The following is a 23,030-nucleotide window of genomic DNA, read 5'->3' on the forward strand; positions in this document are numbered from 1 at the left end:
GGAAAAAAATATATATACAAAATAGATAAATAAGTAAAAAGAATATACACAAGTAAAAAAATAAAATAAAATCTATTTATATATACTGTATACACATATACATACAAAAACACATATAATCAATTAAAAAAAATCAGTATAAAATTCAGTCATCATCCTGTTCTATCTCCCTATTCACAATCGTCCTGCTCCAGCAATGATACAAATTACAAGCGACCTTGGAGTGACGGTGGTAGCACCAATCCTTATCCGATCACAGGGATCTACAGTTCATAAAATGTATGAAAGGTTTCCACATCATATACAAATCCTCAACTTTACCTCTTACTATGAAAGTCAGTTTTTCTAATGCCAGATTGGAAGACATCTCTTTAATCCATTGACTAGAGTAAGGTCTCAGAATATCCTTCCATTTTAAAGCTATTACACCTTTGGCTTGTAGCAAACAGAAATTAATCAGTTTCCTTACATTTACTGTAAAGTCGTCAGGATATATATGTAACAAACATATTTTTAGCTTCAACGGGAACAACACTTTCTGTCAACTCAGAAATCAGCTCAAGAACTTCTTTCCAGAACATCTGGAGCTCCCTACACTCCCCACATACAATGAAACAGGATACCAATTTCTTCATTACATTTAACGCAACTGTCAGGAATACTGGGATTAAAATGGTGTAATTTACCAGGTGTAATATAAGTCCTGAGCAGCCATTTATACTGTAACAGTTTGCTCCTAGCATTTATAGTTTGGGTTTGGGCCAGAAGGCGTGTCTCCTCCCAGTCCTCTATAGAGATGTCTAGCTGAAGACATCTCTAATAAAGGCTAACCTTAGCTGTTTTAGGATGATAAGAAATTGCTTGACATTTGACTGTGCCTTGCTGTTTCCAAATTCAATGATTTTCTCACATCTGTCCTATAGTTTGGCTGCCAGCCAGTCTGTAGTAAAATCCATAGTGTCTTTACAATAGGGACTTGAAAATCTTGGACAAAAAGCAAATAAGGTACCATCATTGCCGCATTCTGAGTAAATACAAGATGTTAAGTTTTGCAAACTTTATTGATTTTCATTATGTAAAGCTTGTGTTCAAATGTTTTGAACGGACTTGCTCCTCTGCCTTTTTCTGCAAATACATCATGAGACTACAGAGCTGTAGCAGATCCACCAGAGCAGCTTCAAGTGGCAATTCTGTAAAGTTCAATTCTGCAGATCATCTTTTGCTCAGACAGCTTTTTCTGTGAAAGGAGCGAAGTCTCCGGAGGAACTCCCTGCCTGATCACTTGAAATCTGCTGCAAACTTTACCACCTTTAAGGGAGCAACCAAATTTAAATTATTTAATTCAGCGACAAACCTGTACTCGTCTAGTTTTTCATGTAATGTTTTTAAATGTGTGCTTTATTGTATTAATTTATTTTCCCTGTTTTAATCTCTTATTTTCACAAAAAGCCCTTCTAGGGACAGGTGTTGCAAATTATAAGCACTATGATACTGGCATCAGATAGCTGTTTTTAAGTTGTCTATGTACATTGTATTGGTCCCTATTAAATAAAACATGAATGAATGAAGATCCTTTTTCCATGCAAATAGATTTAGAGGTAAAAGGGGAGGTTTTACTTTGAAAGTCAGAACCGGAAGTGTGATTTCTCCTGTAGAGAGAGCAGCAGTGTGGTGTCACTGTCGGGAAAACACGGGGGAAACAAACACTCCCGTTAATAACAGCTGGGCTGGATAACTGTCGGTGAGAAAGGCGGTTAAAACGACCCCGGTCCGGTGAGATGGAGACCGGTAGAGTCCGGTAGAGTCCGGTAGAGTCCTGCTGCGGGTCTGAAGGTGAGCCGCCGCTTTGGCCCCGTTTCTCTTCTTTATTCATTCATCTCTCTCTCCTCCTTTAACAGGTGAATTATATCTGTATCTCAACACATCGATCCGGTTTACGGTAACGAGATACTAATGTTCACCGTTAGCTTTAAACTAACTTTAAATTAGAAACACATATGAGTGTATTCATGTTATATTAGTGTATTCATGTTGTATTAGTGTTGTTAGTGTGGGCCTGTGTGTAAATACAGGCTGGAACGTGTCCCATCATCCCGCTGCTGCTGTCAGGAGGCTGTTCTGTCTGATGGAGGCACTCCTCCCTCTGTTACACAGGCTGTTACTATACTGAGACATCCCCCCTCCACTACACCTCCTCACTCAGGACAGGGAGAGGCCACCTTCTACCAGCCTGTTTATTATGGTAGACAGACTAGAGTTGATCCACTGAATGGGTTAACCTAAATTCACCTTGAGCAGTAAAAGGTAATACTAATACTACCTATATGTGATCCAACTCCATTTTTCAGGCTTTTTGTATTTTATGACATTACTGTTTAGGGTGTTTTTTAATACTTTCCTCTACATAACCCCTGTGATGTAACGGCAAAGTAAAAGGTGGCTCAACTGTGTTGATTATAATAAAGAAACAAAGGTGATAACACACATTTGTTCTTTATTCAATTGAGCTTTGGATTTGTGATTAAACTTCGTGCATTAAATTATTCTACACCAGGGGTTCTCAAACTTTTTGGGGGTCAGGGACCCCTTAAAGGGACTGTTTTTAAGAATCAGAAATTGGTTGTTAACAGCGACACCTGTGGCCGTTAAGTCAACGAAAGTCAGCGTCCTGTTGCTTGCGCTCGCTCGTGTGCACGCGCTACCTGAATGTGAGCAAGCATCCGTCAAAACAGTGAGGAGACACACGTCAGCTAAAACCACAATATCACTCTTTATTTCAGCTTCTTGGCAGTAATGTTAGCTGACCAGACGAAGGTCTCTCCATGAATCAATGCTGATCCTAGTGTTGGCTTTTCCTGCTTCAGCCTCCCGACCGCGGTCGGAGGGAACAGAGGAGACACCGGAGTTTTTGTCAGAGACGATAACGTTTCTCTCTGCAGAGCCCCGTCACTTCACAAGACACGGGAAACCTCTGTTGGTCTGGAGGAGCTGCAGCAGTTATTTCTGCACAAACATCCACTACACATCCACTAGATATTCTCAGAGCTACGAAGTCTTCTGCAGTGTGTAGTGTGCGTGCATGCATGTGAGGTGGAGCGAGCTGAGCAAGTAACAAGCGCGGTGTGTGAGTGAAGGCAGGCAGAGGAGCAGAGGAGCAGAGTACAGCAAAGACTCCGGCCCTGGAGACCAAAGCTATACGTTCTCCTCCGCGTTCTCCTCCGCGTCCTCCGACCGCGGCCAACACTGTTTAACAGACGGGCTTCACTAGATACAACTTTGCGGTTTTGGTGCTTCCGTGTAGTTTGTGTCGGAGTCTGAGTCTGAACAGCGTAGCCAGACGCGAGCGCGCATCGGACACCGACCTGGATTGATTTATACGTGTAAGAAGTCACAAACAGTCCCTTTAAAGGGGAGAATTTCTTGCCGAAGACCCCCTCATCATAATCGTAACACTGATTAAGCATAATGCGTACTACTATTTGTACTCTTAGATGCCATTGGAACTATTTGTATTTTAAAACTTTTCAACCTAAATACTTCAGACCTGTTTGATAGTAGGGCTGTGACGATACACCTATCTCCAGATTCCATACTATCACGATACCTTGGGTGCCGATTTTCAAGTTTTGCGATTCGATATTATGATTTATTGCTATTTTTTGTAAACTTTTTTAACACTAGATCAGAGGTCAGCAACCTGCGGCTCCGGAGCCACATGCGGCTCTTTAGCTCCTCTCCAGTGGCTTGGAGAGTTGTTGCTTATCTGTTGACTAATATGCTGGTATCGATATATCTAACATAAGATAATAGCTGTTATATCTGGCTATTGAATTCATCCATCAGGCTCTAGTAAGTTGTGTAGAATCATTTTAGACAAAAAGTTTAAAAGTATTAAGTATTACCGTTGTTTCATTATTAAAATCAACAAAGTTTTCGCTCAAAAGCAGCTTGCAGGAGTTTTGTTTAATAGCTTATATTTATTAAAAGTGTGCCACCTGTTCAGATAGGTGTATTTACATTTTATTACTTTATGGCATGAAGCTCAGTGGAGCACTTTTCCTGAAAGAGAAATATGTTTTGTATGCTTTCCACACTCCCATAAACTTTCCATAATTTACCACAGCACTTTGCAGAGTCCACAAGAACCCTGTTTTTCAGGCTTCTTTGTGGTCTCCTTTCAGCTGCCCCCGGGCTCGTCGGCATACAGCAGCGCAGATGTAAAGGGGGTTTTCAGCATCGGCTCGTCTATTCAAATGTCAGCGTGACAACTTAATTAATGTCGCCCGGAGGTGAGAAGCCCGGAACAGCAGCTTCTAAACTTCCACGGTGTAGGTTTCAAGTTTCTTATTAAAAGTTCAGTTTTTGGTGTGCAGTCTGTTAAAAGACTGTAAAACTAAAATGTGAAGCATTCTGCAGGTTACAGTGACGTTTGACTAGAGCGTCCGAAGGATGTGAATCATTTGATAGAACAGTGAAAAGGTCACGAGCACACTGAGGTGTTGACAGCATAAAAGATGAAGACCGTACGAGTATTATCAAACTGACCTGAGTGGCCCTGTAATCACACACACAGACCAAAATAACCACTGGGTAGCAGCACGTTGTTGCTGCTGGTGTGATGAGGCTACTGGAAACAGCTGTGTGTGTCATGTTTATGATCCCGGTCTGTTATTATGTTCAGGTCTGTCAGAGTGTATGTCTTGCAGGAATGCAGAGTCGGAGTACGTAGACACACCGTTAGTCCATTGGTGGATTAGTTGTTTACATGTGGATTAGTGTCATGATGCTATTTGAAGCAGTTATCATGCAAATAGCCCCGTGGCAGCTAATATTCAGCAGTCTAATATTGTGGCTTGTGGATAGAGGAACGGTGGCTTGGCAAGCAAATACTTCCTCCTCCTGTTTTAATTGAGTCTACCCATGTACTATGAAATGTGCCTTATATATAAACTTCACTAGATTATTATCTTTTACTTTTTTTTCAGTCTGGAATCATATAAAATCAGTGCCGTCTACCTTATGAATCGCTTAGTTGACAGACTTGAATTTTGATTTAGATGAATTGTTTCAGTCATTTATCAAGTAAAAAATGATAAACATTTGCCGGCTTCAGATTCTTCAATGTGACAATTTTTAGCAATTTAGCAATTTTTAGAGCTGCAACTAAGGAGTATTTTCATTGTCGATTATTTTCTCGATTCATCGATTAGTTCTTTGGTCTATAAAATGTCAGAAAATTGTGAAAAATTCAATCAGTGTTTCCCAAAGCCCAAGATGACGTCCTCAAATATCTTGTTTTAACCACAACTCAAAAATATTCAGTTTACTGACATAGAGGAGTGAAGAAACATTTACATTTAAGAAACTGGAATCAGAGAATTTCTATCAGTTTTTTCTTTAAAAATTACTCAAACAGATTAATCGATTATCAAAATAGTTAATTGTTTCAGTCATTTATCAAGTAAAAAATGCCAAATATTTGCTGGCTCCAGCTTCTTAAATGTGACAATTTCAAATTGTGTTTGGTTAATTTCATTTTAAATTGAATATGTTTCTATTTTGGACATGTCAAAACGTCCCCTTGGGCTGTCAGACCTTGTGATGGCCGTTTTTCACAATTGAATAAACATTTTTAGACTAAACTAGAGCTTGGTTTTATCGTCGTTTTAATTTATTTTTATCGTTTTAACTTTATTTTATCCTTTTGGTATTTTTATTTTTTATGATCCCTCCGTTGTTGGTATTTTATTCTATTTCCGTTTCTGATTTTTATCTGCTGTTTTTGTTGTGATTGTTTTTTTTTCTTATTTTTTTTCTTTGTAACTTTGTTAAGAAAAGTACTATATAAATAAAGATTATTATCATTATTATTATTATAATTATTATTATTATTGTTATTATATCTTTCTGTTTTGGACATGTCATCTTGGGCTCTCAGACTTTGTGTCGGGCATTTTTCACAATTTTATTTAACATTTTTTAGACAAAAAAATAATCCGTTAATCTAAAAAATATGATGAAATTGATTTAGTTACAGTCCAAGATTATTGGCATCTGCAAGAAACAGCAGCCAGCCCATTTTTACAAGATGTACTGCACAAATGTTAAAACACCCCCACCACCCGCCTCACTTTTTAAATGTAAACCAAATGATGGCCTACAGTGAGCGTCGTCTCCGAGGTCATGCCTGGATTTCATGCCAGCAGACTTCCTGTCTGGGGCCTGGCATCAGGAAGTGGGGTGCCTGCTTAATCAGGCGGAGGTAAACATGCCCTCTGAGGAAAAAGGAGGGAACATTCCTCAGATGGAGTGGGGAGTACATGATGTCAATGCTCAGCAGACAAGAAAACAAGGTTACAGACATGAAGTGGGTCCAAAGACACAGATACACGTCAAAGCAAAGAGGAATAAAATGAATCAGTGAGTTCTGTGTGAGGTGAATTATTTGCTTTTAGTGTTCTTTGAGCCTGAGAAGAAAGATTCCCTTCAAAGAAGAAAGCCCTCGATAACATCTAAAGAGTCGTGTTACTTTGTTGCTTGACGTGACGTTTGTCTCATCGCACAAGACTTTCTCTCTGAAGCAGAAACACTGTTGGTGTGACATGCTGATCCCAGTTCAGCGCTGCTGTTGAGGACATCTGTTGGCTTCTGATATCTGCTTGGTATTTCACACGGATGGAGTGAAGTGTGTTTGCACATGTCTTTGCGTGTGTACACACTGGTCTGTGTGTGTGTTGTTTACAGAAGGTGGGACCCGCTTGGTTACACGCTGTATCACTATTTGTGTTAGTAGGTGGAGGCGTCTGCAAAGAAAATGTGGCACAGGGAAATGCTGAACAAGTAGAGAGGGGATTGTGGGGTTGAGCGCTGCAGAGAGGACACTGCAGTAAATACGGGGACACGTGTGACGGAGGAGGTGAAGTGTAGGTGAGGAGGATGTGTGCAGTCACACCGTCCTTAACATATTAACTTGAATGTCATATTTTCCTTTTTTTCTCTCCTCCTGCTCTTTATCACTCCGTTCCTATCATGGACTGACCTCAACTCCTCTACCTCAAAACTCCTCTTTCTCCTCCCAAACATTCAGACGATGGGCCCAGTGTCCCGGTGCCTGAGGAGATGTCTCTGGGTCGGCTCCTGCGACGTGCCTCCTCCAGGGCCTCCGACCTCCTGACCTTTAACCCCGGGGCGGGGGGCTCGTCGATGCGCTCGGGCCTGGATGGCGAGATCATCTTCTCCAAAAATAATGTTTGTGTGCACCCTGCAGAGCCCCTGCAGGGCCTGGCGGAGCACCACCCAGGTTAGGCTGCACCTGCTGTGTGAGGTGTGAGGTGTGAATGGAGATGTGGAGTGAACCGTTCAGGCCAGCTTTCCTTTCAGCTAAGTTATTAATGAGGACCTATTATACTCATTTTCAGGTACATACTTGTATTTTTAATGTTAAAAAAACACTTTATTTTCTCATAGCGGCTGTGCTGCAGCACCTCTTTTCATCCTCTGTCTGAAACACTCTGTTTGAGCTCTCAAAAAGACCAGTCTGCTCTGATTGGTCAGCTGGACCACTCTGTTGTGATTGGTCAACCAAACCAAACTCTTCGGACTCTGCTCCAGCTCCGCTCGTTTGTTTGAGGGCGTGCCATACTAGCCGCTCTAGCAGGTGTAATGCAAATGTGTTACTTCGTGAGATCACCACGTTACGGAAGAAAAGGCGAGGCGTTTCAGTCAGTTCAGGAGCCGTGTTTCTGTGGGGGACAGTAACTCTCTTTGGCGTGGACTTTGGGCTTTGTAACTTTGTTACGTTTTACATGCACAAAAACTATACAACACACTAAAGGAAAGAGGAAAAAGCATAATAGGTCCTCTTTAATGCAGGGTTCCCACAGACCCTTAAAATGTCTTAAATTAGATTTTAAAATGGGTGCAGCTGGGGTGCACCAGTAGCTCACCTGGTAGAGCGGGCGACCCCCAAGGTTCAAATCCATCCCGCAGCCCTTTGCTGCATGTCATCCCTCCTCCTCTCTCCCTTTTATAACCACTGTTCAATTACTAATCACCGTCACTATCAAATAAAAATAAAAAGCCCCAAAAATGATCTTAATAAAAGTGTGCAGCAACCCTGTAATGACACGAGAAGTACGGTGAGAAATCATTGGATGTAGTGAATTTGAGGTGCCTAGTGCAGTGAGAAGTGTACTTGGCAAGGCAAGTTTACATCTATAGCACCTCACCTTACCTTGCAGATGTCCTGTGAGGAGCTACTGGCAGTAACATGTGTGGTTTAGGTGTGTGTGACGACACGGAGAGGCGACTGTTTGTTAGCGTAGCTGCAATAGCATCAGTTATATCAGAACTGGAGAGTATTTCCTCTTTGAAAGAAGAGCAACAGAAGGCTTTTCTCCATGGAAAACATGTTTTCGCTCTTCTCCCAACTGGCTTTGCCAAGAGTTTGATTGACAGATGGTTCATCCAATCACCTGCCAAGTCTTTTTTTTTTTTAAAGTACCTGCCCCTTTCCCAAACAGTTTCCAGTGACGGCTTCTCAGATGGTTCTGTGTAACAAACCGTATGGCGGGTCAGGTTACCTTTCAACAGCGAGGTAATTCAAACCGCTTCACAAAAGATAGAAAAGGCATTAAGGCAAGATAGAAGAGAAACACAAGGCAGTATAAAAAATACAACACAAATACAAAAAGGTTTAAAAACAGCAAAATAAAATAGAAGATAAATATAGAATAAAATTGGATGATAAAAGTCTCAAATTTAATGTAATAAAAGGCCTCTAACTGCTCATATACAGTAGATTAAGTTCACTTATTATTTGACAAACAAATGGTAAAATATAAATTGAGCTTTGTAAAAGCTAAGATTAAAAAGCAGTCTGAAACACATGGCATATTTGCAGCTGTCAGCCAGATGTCTTTCTGTCGGCATTATACAGGCTGTTATAGTGCTTTCACTTTTACTACTGTATGACTATAAACACACAATATTCCTCCTTTTATGAAGACTGCTGTAACACAGACTAAATGTGAGACTACTTGCTTTATTTATGCATGTGAAGGATGTGTGATTCTGGCCTTGTGGTTTTAAGAATGGGAGCATTAGTGGCCTGTGTTGCTGGTTTACATTTTGAACTCGCCCTGGTATGAATACTAACAGCATTTCCTTTATTTCTCCATCTCTTATCTCCTGTGATCCTCCATGCGTGTGTGCGTGTGTGCGTGTGTGCGTGTGTGCGTGTGTGTGTCGCAAGGTCGTTACTCACCTCTCAGGGTGTGTCGTCATCTCTTTGTGTGTTTTTATCTCTTCTCAGGTTTCATGTTTGTCTTTGGGTTGCTGCTTCCAGCTGCTTATATAAAAAAAAGTTTTGTCATTTCCTCTTATGTTATCTGATTAACATCCTAACTTGATGTTGCCCCCTGCAGGCTACCTGTGCGTGCACACGGAGAAGGATGAGAGCCTCGGCACCACTCTGATTCTGACCTGGGTGCCCAACTCCCGCATCCAGAGGCAGGATGAGGAGGCGTTGCGTTACATCACGCCGGAGAGCTCCCCTGTACGCAGGAACGCACGCCGCCGAGGCCGACGGTAGGAAAGTCATTTCTTCAAATGTGTGTCCTCAAGGTCTTTAACATGTCTTGGATGCACTGAAACAGTGTTTAAAATTAATGTGAGGAACTTCGAACTGGTTATGAAACAATCTCAATTTAATACTGATACCAGTAAACGAGATCATCAGTTAGAGGATTGGCTGTTTCTATATAGTTATTCTTAATGCTTGTCATCGGTGCCACCGGGTCAGAGTTCAGCAAAAATCAGACCAAATAATGCAGAAACTCGTTCACCTCTGCCTCCATCGGCTCCTCCTCCTGTCAGGAGCAGAGCTTCGCCTCGCTGCTCGGCCAGTCTGAGTTGGGAGCCAACACTGACACCACGCTGCTGGAGGCCTGTATTGCTGGGCCCGTTGGAGGGAAGGAGAGGCACGGGAGAACCAGAACCAGGGCTGAGCGGGCCAGACTGTCAGACCCTGCTGCAGTAAAATGAGAAGTTTTCTAAAGGGACCCTGGTGCTTGGAAACACTACTGCTTTTGTCCACAGGGACCGCCAATATCAACACAAAATGAAAGTTCCTTGTAGTAGCTTCAAGTAATACGTTATTGTAATGTAATGATCTCTTAAAGAAAACTCCTTAACATATACCATATTAGAAAAAAGCATGTAGTTACAGTATGAAAACCATAGTTACACTGAGGTTGAAAACTTTTTGAATGAAGTGCGCAGTCCTATATCAGTATTATACATGATACTGATGATGTTTTGAACCAACCGCTCCCTCCACCAGACCCCAGTCCCGTCACACGGCAGCCCAGGAGGAAGATGAGGACGAGGAGAGGAACATTACCAGCAGCGCCTCCGCGGAAAGCCACAGCCTGGTGGTGGAGGCAGGAGCGGATCCCTCGCAGCAGCAGCTGCCCTCGACGGGCGAGGAGGGTGACGAGGGCTCCTGCGAGCTGTCGGACGAAGTGAGTCGGGACAGCACCATGGGTTCGGACTCGGACACGTTCTCCTCCCCGTTCTGCCTGTCCCCCGTCAGCGAGGCCCTCTGTGAAAGCAGCGGCTCCGTCTTCCTGGACAGTGAAAGCAGGTCAGTGGTTGCTTTGAGATCAGGCGGCAACTTCCGGGTCTGAGAAGTGAAGCCGATGCGGAAGTGCTTTAAACTTGCATAGCCAGCAGGGGGCGACTCCTCTGGTTGCAAAAAGAAGTCTGATTGTATAGAAGTCTATGAGAAAATGAGCCTACTTCTCTCTTGATTTATTACCTCAGTAAACATTGTAAACATGAGTTTATGGTCTCAATCGCTAGTTTCAAGTCTTCTTCAATACAACATGATGTTCATTTAGTAAATTATGGTCCCATTTAGAGTCAAATAGACCATAAAGCAGGGGATGCTTTAGGGCGGGGCTACCTTATTGATTGACAGGTCTGAGAGTTGTCTGCGTTTCACAGTGTGTTTTCAGTTCATGATAGTTGATTACAACATGTTTGGTCGCCTGAAAATGTCTTATTCAGCGTTTTAGCTCTCTCGTGTCACTTCTGGTTGCAAAAAACCAAGAGGCTTCATACGGCTGTCCACAAACCAATGGGTGACGTCACGGTGATCACTTCCTCTTCTTATATACAGTGGATGGTTGAAATGGGCTTCGTTCATGATCTGTAATGTTGTTTTTACACGGCAGAGTTAAGTGATCAGAGATCTCTCTGTCGGGTTCTGGTCTCTTCAGCCTGTTCTATCAAATATAAAGTATTTGTTGCACTTAGTTGTTTCATATCGTTTTAATGTCCTTTTATTATATAAACTATTAACCTCTTAACAATCCGACAGCCGTCTTTCAGAGGTTGTAGCGGGCTCAGTTTTAAAGCTAGAGTGAAGATACTGGCATCAGATGAAACTAGAATACCTGAGGAATCCATTGGTACCAACAATGTCTTGTTAGCTTGTCGGGAAGAACGCTGAATGACGCTCCAAACTTTCAAAAGGGTCCCTTGACCTCTGACCTCAAGTTATGTGATGAACAGAGTGAAAACTGTATCTTATTAGATAAAACAGATGTTGACAAACTGCATAATTTGCAGTTGAAAAAAGGTAATAAATCGCAAAGTATATCTTATAGCAAAACTCAGCATATCGCAAAATGCTTAAAATCGCAATAAGATCGTATCAAGACTTAAGTATCGTGATAATATCGTATCGTGGGGCCTCTGGTTATTCCCACCCCTACTATGCATAATCAAAAACATATTTCTACATTAAAAAAATCCTATAAAATGATGCATTTATTTGCTTTAGGAGTTCCTCCTGGGCGTCTCTTTTCTTACCGGTATTGAAAAGTCACAGAACTGTCAAATTAGCAGCTTATTTTCTATACAGGACAAAATACCAATTTAGTTCACATTCAGTGAGATTTAATGAGACGTTCAACAGTCTCTCGTTAAGGCGTTATATTTATTTATTTATTTATTGATGCACAGTTGCTTCTGTTGGCCTAAAAGCAATAAAATGTAAATACTCACTGCATGTGAGTTGTTTTGTAATCTTCCCCCCAGGCTGCTTAAAAAAAAACAATTGATTACCCAGAAGACTTTGCCTCAGTGCAAAGCTTTACAGCAGTGGTCTCTAGTGAGGACAGCACTGGTGTTGTGATTCGTGAGACGCATGAGAGAGATCAAATGAGAAAAAATGTTGTTTTAGGTTATTTTTGGCAAACAGATTTAGGGATGAAAGAAGAAATATAAATCCTCCGAGTGTGCTGTAAAATAATGTAACGTTGTGTGTGTTTGCTTGAGAGCGAGTGGGCCGTCTGTGTAGGGCTGCAGCTAACGATTATTTTCATTATCCGTTAATCTGCTGATTATTTTCTTGATTAATTGATTAATCGTTGTCAGAAAACAGTGAAAAATGTCCGTCCCAGTTTCTCAAAGTCCAAGGCGATATCTTTAAATGTCTTGTTTTGTCCGTCCAAAACACAAAGATATTCACTTTAATATGATTTAAAACAGAGAAAGCAGGTAATCTCCATATTTGAGAGGCTGAAAACAGCATTTTCTGGCATTTTTGCATGACAAATGAATTAATCAATTAGCAAAATAGTCGGCGATTTGTTTTTCAGTCGATCAAGTAATCGATTAGTCGACTAATCGTTGCAGCTCTACGTCTTTGGCTTCATATAATATAGAAATATCATTAATCAATCAATCTATTCATATATTTTGGAGTTCAAACCCATTAGAAATGTTTTTCTTGAACCGGAACCGTGACCTAAAAACCGCAATAGAAGGTGCACCACTATAATTTATCACACTGTCACATAAGTTAGTATTTACATCTCTGCTTTAAGCTGCATCCCTCTGAAGACAGGAGGTTTAAAATTGTGTCCACGCTTTCAGACACAAAACGTCAGCAGTTTTCATCTGAGAAACTCTGAATGACAAGCTGTCATATCCTATTGTATAGCATTGTAAATCCAGATGGTTGTTTATATGGTACATTTGTTATAAAGGTGTTTTTTCAGTTACCCTACACTACCACAAGGTGGAGCCAAAAAGAAAAGAATTGATTGAGGGATACTTTACCCTGTGAGGCCACATGGTGGCGTACTGCACTGCAGCTGCTTCGGGAGTGAAAGCAGGTAGAAGACTTCAAGTAGGAGGCATAAAAAAAAAAAGTGTTATCAGAGTTCAAGATGGGTTCAGTCACTTAAAGCAGCTCTCGATCTGAATGTTTTATAATGTCACAGATGGCCCCAAAATAAGTCCCCAAACCCCCCCAAAAAAACCTTCTAGAGACAGTTGTCTAATCAAGCGAGCCATCTGGACAGTGATCGCGTTGCTCTTCGGACCTCACGGCCGTTTGACTTTGTGATTCCCTCCGTGGTCGTTTCCTCACGCAGCTATTTGGCCTGACGTGTTGCCCAGAATGTCAGTGTGTGTCGAGGAGAGCGAGAGAGCGAGTCAGTGTGTGTGCTGAGGCCTTTTTAACCACTCTCAGCTTGCTGTAAGTGTGTGACTTGGCAGCGCTCTCTGCTTCACAGCTTCTAACCTTTACTCCGTCCCACTCTTCCTCCATTCCTCCACTCGCTGTCTCTGGCACTCGTATCCATCCTCTTCTTTTTCCCCTTCTTCCTGCACTCTTTATGTTGCATCCTTTCCTTCTCGCTCATTCTCTCTGTTTTCCTCAATATTGTTTCATTCGGTGTTGCCCACCTCTCAAATATCTTGCCCCCCTCCCCTCCCTTTCCCCTTCCCTTACTAAAGTCTGTGTGAAGCCCTTTGATTCCCAGTGCTCCCGGGGTTGTTGTGCTGGGCTGAATGTCAGCTCTCCGGATTAGAGGACTGAAGAGAGCGGAGCAGCAGCCAAAACCCTGGAACCCACTCAATCTCTCTTTCTCTCTCCCCTGCTTTAATTGACACTGTTAAGGGGCCAGGAACTGGAAACATGTCACTTGGAATCATTCAAAGAGAAAGAACCGCGTATGGAGAGAGAGCGAGAGCGGATGAAAAGGGAGGAGGGAGAAAGAGGAGAGTGGTGGGAGAGAGGGCGAATCCACAGCAATCTCTGTCAAGCTTTTAACAAGTTCTTCTTAAAGTTTACTGTAGTTTAGGAAAGTGACTGTCAGTGTGTGAACGGCCTTCTTCAGGCTTTACTTGCACAATTTGAACATGTGATTATGTCTCAGATAAGTGGTCTTACACTTGTGACGCCTTAAGCAACTATCATTTAACAATACTAGGGGTGTAAGAAAATATCGGTACACTTGTATATCGCGATGTAATGTTTCTCAAAAACACTGCATAGATTTTTTAAATTAATATTTACATGCAAAGACACATTTGTCCGTGGGCTCGTTGAACCGTTGCATCACTATTAAATACAGGCCTGCCAATTATTTGATGCATTGCCAGAGACATAGAAGAGGCAGTTACCTGACCGTACGCCTACTGGACCATTAAAGGGATAGTTCGGGTGTTGTGAAGTGGGGTTGTTTGAGGTACTTCTCCGGTGTATTACCTACAGTAGATGACTGTTGGCACGCCCTCAGTTTGGAGAAGCAGACAGGAGTTACCAACACAGGAGCAAAGCAATACAGAGTTGTGGATGAGGCCGGCAGCAAAACGTATTTTAGACACCTAAAAGAAAGGCTCACCTACAAAAAGAAATCAGTTAAGTGTTCGCTATGTTTAGAATATTTTCAGTGCTTTATCTCGCCGTCAGACAGACCTTTCCTTCTCCTTTCTGAGGGGGGACCAGAACTGAAAACTTTCAGTTCAGTTCGCCGTTATTCTAAATATAGCTGTAAGATACAAACAGATTTTCTTTTAGGTGAATTAATAGTTTACATGCAAAGATTCGTGGCAGACAGTGGCTCAGATTGCAACAAAAAACTAGTGCTATGATGTTGGATGTCACAGTGACTGTTATAACGGCTGATTGCATAAAAAAGTTTTTCTAAAATTAGATTATTAAAAAAATGCATTAAATCGCCTTGCTTACTGTATGGCAATATATCACAATATATTGAATTGCTACCCCTGTGTCACGATTCGTATCATATCGCCAGATTATTGCCAAAGCACAGCCCTACTACATACTGTATGTCTACAAGTCGTAACCACAGTTTTATTCCTATTTAAATCATTTTTTTAGAGTACTGAAGAGGTCAAAGTTTCCCATTTGAAGACAAAAGAAATCATTAAAATCTTAGAAGTTTCCATGTATTGTTTTACAACACTGAATCAAAGTAAAGGTGTAAGAATGAGGATCACAATATTATGTGTTGTGATCCTGCATCGATTTTCAGAAACACTACATTGATTTTAAATTAAATTCTTAAAGATCTGACGGTGGGCCTGACCACTATTCTGTCTTTCAGAGGTTGTAGCGAGCTCAGTTTGAAAGCTAGATTGAAGTTGGTATTATATTAAACTAGAAAAACCTAAAGAATCCATCGGTACCAACCATGTCATACTAGCTTGTCGTGAAGGAGGTTAAATAACGCTCCAAACTTGCGCTAAATTTAGGCGAGGAAATACTGGCATGGACATTTTCAAAGGGGTCCCTTGACCTCTGACCTCAAGATATGTGAATGAAAATGGGTTCTCTGGGTACCCACGAGTCTCCCCTTTACAGACATGACCACTTTATGATAATCATATGCAGTTTTGGGCCAAAATCATGCAGTCTTTTGCATACAGTACAAAATGCATACTCTAAAATGGAGCATTTTTGGTGTGTTCTTTATATTATGACAGTTTTCCTAAAATTAAATTAAAAAAATTGCAATATATTGAATCGTTGCCCCTGTATCGTGATACGCAAGTAGATTTTAATGTGTTTTTTTTTACCCTGATCAATAGAAAAAGACTCTTTAATGTCAAAGTGAAAAGTGATCACCACAAAGTAGATCTAAATGCTTTACAAATATAAAAATACAACATGAGTTAAATGGAGATTACCTGTGTGTAGTCAAGGAGTTTAAACTGATTGGACTGGTATTAATGCTGTAAAATAAAAGATTCAAGGGAGGTGAATACTTTTTATAGGCACTGTAATAATCCCTTTTCTGGAGGAGGCCTCATGTTTAGAAAGTCCTGCATCTGACTAGAATGTGTTCTGTTCTGGTTCTGGGATTATTACATGATTCATAAATAAGACAAACAAAATAATGTCAGATGTTTTTCTCCTTCAACTGTACTGACCACCTTCCAGCGTGAGCCCTGCAGAGACCCCCCCCTCCTCCCTCGTCTCTCCGCGGATTATCTGAAGGGCCTGGGAGGCCCTGGAGGCCTGTAGCACTCAGTCCTGGTTCTCAGGGTGACCTGGCAGCACCTTCCCCCGGGCTGAGAGCTGTTATGAAGGGCCTCGGGGCAGTTTTGATCTCACCCTGGCCTGGTGGGACGTGATGTCGGTTGCAGCAGCCTGACTCCATCAAAACAGCTTGTTTACATAATGTACTCTCCGTACGGTTTTATGGTTTGGCTGCCGGCTGCGTTCGCTGCCTACAGTACATGAGCAGAATCAGGCCGTTGACACTGACAGACGCTGTTAATCACTCGTTGAGTTTCCGCCTGAACGCAGCACAGCGAAGGAACCGCGCTACAGTGCCAAGAATCATGTGCTTCCTCACCACATTTTCCATGGTTTTTGCACTTTTCTTTACATGCGGAGAAATAGCGTAAAGCGTGCAAGAAGAGTGAAGGAAATGTCTGCTGTAAATGGGCTCGTTGGCCTTGTCAACACCCCGAGCTTGACAGTCGTCGGGAGATATGAAAAAGCGAGTACAGTAGTCCTTTAAAACAGACTTCACTTCACTCCCTTACCAGAGCTGTCTCTCCCCCCCGGTCTCCTTGTGTTCCACAGTCTGGTTTGTGGCGTGATACATGAGACAGAGAGCAGTAAATCACCAGATAGCAGAGGAAACTGTGCAGCTTGGATTGATCATGGGCCTTGTTATTCTCCCATCTGCTTACGGGGAAATGATTAGCCAGACATGATTGATTCAGGGTGTAATAGATTAGACCGGGCCTGCCTCCCTCGTCTTTTCAAAGCACCGAACATGCCACTTTGTGTTCACCTGCAAAAATATCGTAAATAAAAAAATTATTTCTGAGTGAAAAGATGTAATTAAATTCACACGTTCATTCATACGAAAGAGATAAACAGTTATGTTAGCATTCTTATTTATATTAGAGATATAATAAACTATTTATTTTTTAATGAATGACTTCTGGCTTTAATTATTTAAATAAATAGTAAGTGTATTTGATAGTAAGCATATACTGTATATAAGAAGTGGACGTAGTCACTGTGACGTCATCCATTGGTGCCGTTTTGAAGCCTCGAGTTCGGCATTTTGGCCGTTGCCATGTTGTTTTTTAGCAACCAGAAGTGACACGAGAGTGGAGCTTAGTGCAACCGAATGCTGAATAAGACGTTTTTAGGCGACCAAAAAAATGTTATAATTAACTTTCATTATCTGAAAACACACTGTGAAAGTTGTAAGACGAAAACACGGACAACTCTGTCGATCGACCTGTCAATCACAAGGTAGCCACGCCCTAAAGCATCCCCTGCTTTATGGTCTATTTGACTCTAAATGGGACCATAATTTACTAAATGAACATCATGCTGTATTGAAGAAGACTTGAAACTAGCGATTTGAGACCATAAACTCATGCTTACAATGTTTACTGAGGTAATAAATCAAGTGAGAAGTAGGGTCATTTTCCTCATAGACTTCTATACAATCAGACTTCTTTTTGCAACCAGAGGAGTCGCCCCCTGCTGGCTGTTAGAAAGAATGCAAGTTTAAGGCACTTCAGCATCGGCTTCACTGCTTCGACCCCCGGAGGTCGACCACTGAGTAGTAAGCAAATAACTTCATGTGGGCATCAACTTCTCAGATGTCGGCGGGTTTAACACGTCGGTCCATTTCTCAGCATTAGCATGACTCGAGACGTGTTTGAGAGCGCATTATGGCCATTAGCTATGGTGTGTGTCTGTGTGTGTGTGTGTGTGTGTGTGTGTGTGTGTGTGTGTGTGTGTGTGTGTGTGTGTGTGTGTGTGTGTGTCTCCTCTTGCAGCAGAGGAACCCTCAGCTCAGGTTTCAGTGCCGGGAACAACATGCTGGCCATGGGGGAATGACAGGGGAAATTGGACGGCAGACAGTGTGATTTGTGTGTGTACACATTTCCTTGTGTGTGTGTGTGTGTGTCCTCAGAAGCCTCCATGCATTCCTCCCATTCTCAGCCTCTTGGTGGAACCGTACTGAGACACAAAACAACAAGGCAGATCTGAACTATATGTCTGCACAATTATCGTTGTGCTAAACACCGCTGGATGATGTGTACATGATATTTATTATTAATATGGCTCCGTCTCTCAATGTGAGGCTCAGGGAAGGAGAGATTTAGGAGAGAGGGATAAACAATATGTGAAGTCTCATTGATTTCATGGAAAGCATTACTCAGTTCCAATCAAGCTCCAAAACAATTAATCCACAAAACTTTTTTTTGTTTGCCAGGGAGCTGTGCGAGGAGTCCATGACCCACTCCGCAAGCTCCGCCTCCAGCCTGGACAGCCACGCCCCCTCCGAGAGCGGCGGCGGCGGCTGCCAGTCGCACGGCATGCGGTGGGAGGAGCAGCAGAAGGTGCTGGCTCTGGAGCAGTTGTGTGGCGTTTTCAGGGTGGACCTGGGTCACATGAGGTCGCTGAGACTCTTCTTCAGGTCAGCAGGGGGAGTGCAAAGGTCGCGGGGAGGTCACGAGGGGGTGTCACCTTGTCGCGCTACTGTGCAGTGCCTCATGAGGTCATCTTGGGCTTTTGGAAACACTGATCAACATTTTTCACTATTTTTGCACTATTTTATAGACCAAACAACTAATTGATTAATCGAGAAAATAATCAACAGATTAATCAACAATGAAAATAATTGTTATTTTCAGCCCTAATTTCTTGTCTTTATCGTTTCTTCTGATGCCGTTGCAGTGACGAGGCGTGTACCAGCGGCCAGCTGGTGATCGCCAGCCGAGAGAGCCAGTATAAGATCCTCCACTTCCATCACGCTGGCCTGGACAAGCTGGCTGAGGTCTTCCAACAGTGGAAGTGCTGCAGGGAAACTCAGCTTAAAGACCAGGTCGGGTTACAATCCAAAAATCCTCTTTGTTTGGGCGTTTTATTGAGAAATGAAGGAACGTTTTAGCCTTTCTTTCCCAGTTTCCTACTCAAATTTCGCTCGGTTGATTCTCTTTCCGTCAGGTGTCGGATGAGAAATCCTGCATGCAGTTTTCCATCCAGAGGCCCACCCTGCCGTCGGCCGAGACCCACCCGGAGGAGAAGCTCTACCGGCGGCTGGACGTCACCACCTGGCTACGTCACCTCAACCACAACGGGCAGGTGGAGGAGGAGTACAAGCTGCGCAAGGTACGTCTGTGGGTGTTTTTTGTTACAATCCTGTGGCATCATCTCACCTGCAGCTCTCCACGCAGTCAAGCTTCACATTTTCTTGCATTTTCTTCTCTGTCCAATCACTCATACTGAAAGTCATTTTGAAAGTGAAGCCCACAGAGTATAACTCTCAGTTTGAGTCAGCACCTCCAGTCTGTAGCAAATGAGAGGGTTGGTCTTGGCCGATGTCCCCCTGTGAGTCATTTCAGTTCTCTTGGATTGACTCAATTGAAGGTTTAAGATCTTACTGAAATGACTCAGTGGCAGTTAGACTGTGACCGAGAACATTTCCTCTGTGAGCAGATGCAGGAACAGAAGAGCCCTGTTTTCACTGGACATGCAGGTTATGCAATGTTTGTGGTTTCTTTTGCAGCGTTTTGCAACAACACATCTACTGTCTCCAAAAAATGACGTTCCCATACAACTAAATTGCATTCTCAATTACATTTGGAAGGAAATGTATTTTGTCGCGGATTACGTTTGTCTTTTACGACTTTCACAAATACCTTTTGCGGACGGCTGCAGCGAGTGACATAGTACAACGAGCGACGTGCAGAGCAGTTGATGTAGTATATCGAGCAACTGTGAATGAAAATACGTTGAATAAAAACATTATTGAATAATAACGGGTATAACAAGCAAGAAAATCTACTACCGGCGGGCGGGCGGGCAAGCGGGAGGGGAGGTGGATGGGTCCAACAAACACAGGACTTTCCCTCAGAGATCGGTATTCAACCATTAAGCCAAACCATGATGTGTTTTACTAAACCTAACTAAGTAGTTTTGTTGTGTTTTGTTTCCATTTACGACGTTCATCACGTGTTTAAAACTGTTCAAAACTGCGACTGTAATCTGGGAGAAAAATATGTTTCCCTCAAAATGTGTTTTGGTTATGTAGTTTAGTTGTATGGGAACGTAATGTTGTGGCAGAAGAGGGTTGCTACTGTAGTACTGCTGTAGTAAGATGATGGTTGAGTGCATCTTGTTTGCATCTTGTTTGCATATCAAACAGTTTGATACGCTCTCACAACAGAAGTGATCCCTCACTGCTGCGTGCCCTCTGTTTAACCCTTTAGTGCTCACCCTGTTTGTTCACCTCCCTCTCTCCGCCAGGCCATCTTCTTCGGCGGTATCGACCCATCCATCCGTGGCGAGGTGTGGCCCTTCCTGCTGCACTACTACAACTACGACTCCACCTCTCAGGAGAGGGAGGCCTGGAGGCTGCAGAAACGCACCCACTATCACGACATCCAGCAGAGGAGGTGGGCGGAATAAATAGATATATGTTTGTTTGTTTGTTTGTTTGATTTCCTGGCTGCTGATAACATCTGTGCCACGAAGTGAAAGTCATTTTCTTTAAGGTTTATTTGGCGCCACGGAAATCAATTCATTTAAAGACCCAGCAGCGCTCTTGACACCGTGAAACGGCAGATAAACTGTCGCATGGCTGCAGTATCGGCTGCCAAGCGCTCAGTCAGTCAAACATTAAAACCATATGTGAGTCTGTTGTGGCTTCTCATCGCTGCGGCGCTGAGCAATCAATAGGCACAATCAGGGAAGTGTTAAGGGGAGGTGCCGGGTGTGAAATAAAAGGTCTCTGGAGAGAAAACATGTCAGCGCTTATCAGATCATACTCTCTCATCAGATGGAAAAAACACACACACACACACACACACACACACACATCCCTGAGTCTCTATTTGTCTCCACCCATCAACCAAAAGGTTGAGTGTGCACATATTTCCACACGTTCCACCGCTCCGTCTGTAATGAATATGATAATTGGACACTGTCACATCTGTGTGGCCTATTAACATTTTGAGACTGTCTTATCGAAGTCGGGTAATTAGAGCCCTTGTTCTGACTCTGATGTGGATTCCTTTAAAGAGCATTTGACAAGAGCAGCCTCCGGGGCCACTGGTTGATCATTAGCAGCAAGGAGACACGTCTGTGGTTTTTGTTCCTTGTCTCCTAACCTGGTGTCCTTCCCTTAGCTGTGGTAGCTGAGCAGCTGCACAGGGAAGCAATGCAGCTGTCACAACTGCAGACGGAGGTCAACAGATTAATTGTTTGGTCTATAAAATGTCAGAAAATGGTGGAAATTGTCCAAGGTCTTTAAAGGTCTTGTCCAAAACACAAAGATATCCAGTTTAATATGATATAAAACAGAGAAAAGCAGGTAATCTCCATATTTGAGAGGCTGAAAACAGCTTTTTCTGACATTTTTGCTTGAAAATTACTTGCTTTGCTACATTAATCAATTATCAAAATTGTCTGCGATTATTATTATAATTGTTGATGAGATCATCTTCCTTTTTTTTTCTTTAGTTGAATATATTTACTGGTTTTCCACAATAATTAAGAACACAAAAAGCTAAACAAAACCCACATACACACAGAGAAATCATAAAAAAACATCTATTTAATTCATACTGTCATGCATTAGCTGGATTTCTTCATCACAAGGTACACAGTTGTTTGGGTAACTTTTAATGCATGAATCCAGGTAATGCATGAAGAATATTTACCGGCCTTCAGATAATCTTTCTTGCACTCAAACACTGCTGGTTATATTTATGGTTTGTTTGCAAGTGTTTGTTAGTAATAGAGTTAGAATTTATCCTGTAACAAGCTGCATGCTTAATATAAGAACATGTTCTCTAGCTGGTTTGAAGAGGAAGTGGTTATGTTTCATTTTTGATGCATCAGTGACTCAAATTCAAAAGAAATCTGATTTGTGGAAGAAAAGAGGAAGTTCACTTCTCTCTGTCTGTAACGTTCTTTGGTCACACATATTCAGACCAGAGCTGCAGCAAACAATGTTTTTCATCGTCACCTATTTTTTCCGAACTTTCAATTAAAGGTGCAGTGTGTAGGATTTGGCGGCATCTAGCAGTGAGGTTGCAGATTGCAACCAACTGAAACTTCTCCCGTGTGTAGATATAAACGGCTCATTCTAAGCTACCGAAAACACAATGATTCTTATTTTCAGGTGATTATACAGTAAAGCAAACTATTAATATTATATTCCATTTTTGCCAATAGATCCCTCTAAATGCTACACGCTGTTCCTTTAATTGTTAAGTCTGTAGTTTAAAAAAACGTCCAAGGAGATGTCTTCAAATGTCTTGTTTTGTCCGACCAACTGTCCAAAATCCAAAGATATTCAGTGTACAACTATATAAAACAGACAGAAAGCAGCAAATTCCCACATTGGAGAAGAAGCTGGAACCAGAACATGTTTGCAATTAACAAAATAATGATGAGAAAATTATGAATTTTCTGTTGATCGACTAATTGTTTCAGTCGGGTTTAAACGTCGTTCAAAGAGGAATCGGTCACGTGAATGATCTGATCTGTCATTGTGCTTTTTTGTGTGTATTTCCTTGTTGAGATTTGTGTATTTTAAAGGCCCGTCTATGGTCGGACATTGCAAACTAACTAAGTCTTTAAATGATGATAAATAAATACTTGTCCCTATGAGAATAAACATTTAATAAATTAATAGAAATGAGTCCAGGGCTGTGGT

General features: G+C 42.0%; 1 protein-coding gene across 4 annotated transcripts in view; it reads left to right on the plus strand.

The window, feature by feature from the left end:
* The first annotated feature begins 1,639 nt into the window (after positions 1–1,639).
* Positions 1,640–23,030, plus strand: part of tbc1d16 (TBC1 domain family, member 16) — a 31,543-nt gene continuing 10,152 nt past the window's right edge. Inside the window, exons 1-9 of one of the 4 annotated variants that reach the window (XM_074656765.1) lie at positions 1,640–1,833; positions 6,791–6,927; positions 7,088–7,300; positions 9,426–9,588; positions 10,343–10,645; positions 18,579–18,782; positions 19,043–19,190; positions 19,313–19,477; positions 20,615–20,763. In XM_074656765.1, coding sequence (XP_074512866.1) covers positions 7,120–7,300; positions 9,426–9,588; positions 10,343–10,645; positions 18,579–18,782; positions 19,043–19,190; positions 19,313–19,477; positions 20,615–20,763 — 1,313 coding nt within the window. In that variant the 5' untranslated portion in view covers positions 1,640–1,833; positions 6,791–6,927; positions 7,088–7,119. Of the gene's footprint in view, positions 1,834–6,790; positions 6,928–7,087; positions 7,301–9,425; positions 9,589–10,342; positions 10,646–18,291; positions 18,442–18,578; positions 18,783–19,042; positions 19,191–19,312; positions 19,478–20,614; positions 20,764–23,030 lie in introns of those variants that run through there. The other 3 variants (XM_074656764.1, XM_074656766.1, XM_074656767.1) reach the window with 3 other exon arrangements.

The sequence above is a fragment of the Sebastes fasciatus genome, chromosome 13 (assembly GCF_043250625.1).
Source record: "Sebastes fasciatus isolate fSebFas1 chromosome 13, fSebFas1.pri, whole genome shotgun sequence".
NCBI lineage: Eukaryota > Metazoa > Chordata > Actinopteri > Perciformes > Sebastidae > Sebastes > Sebastes fasciatus.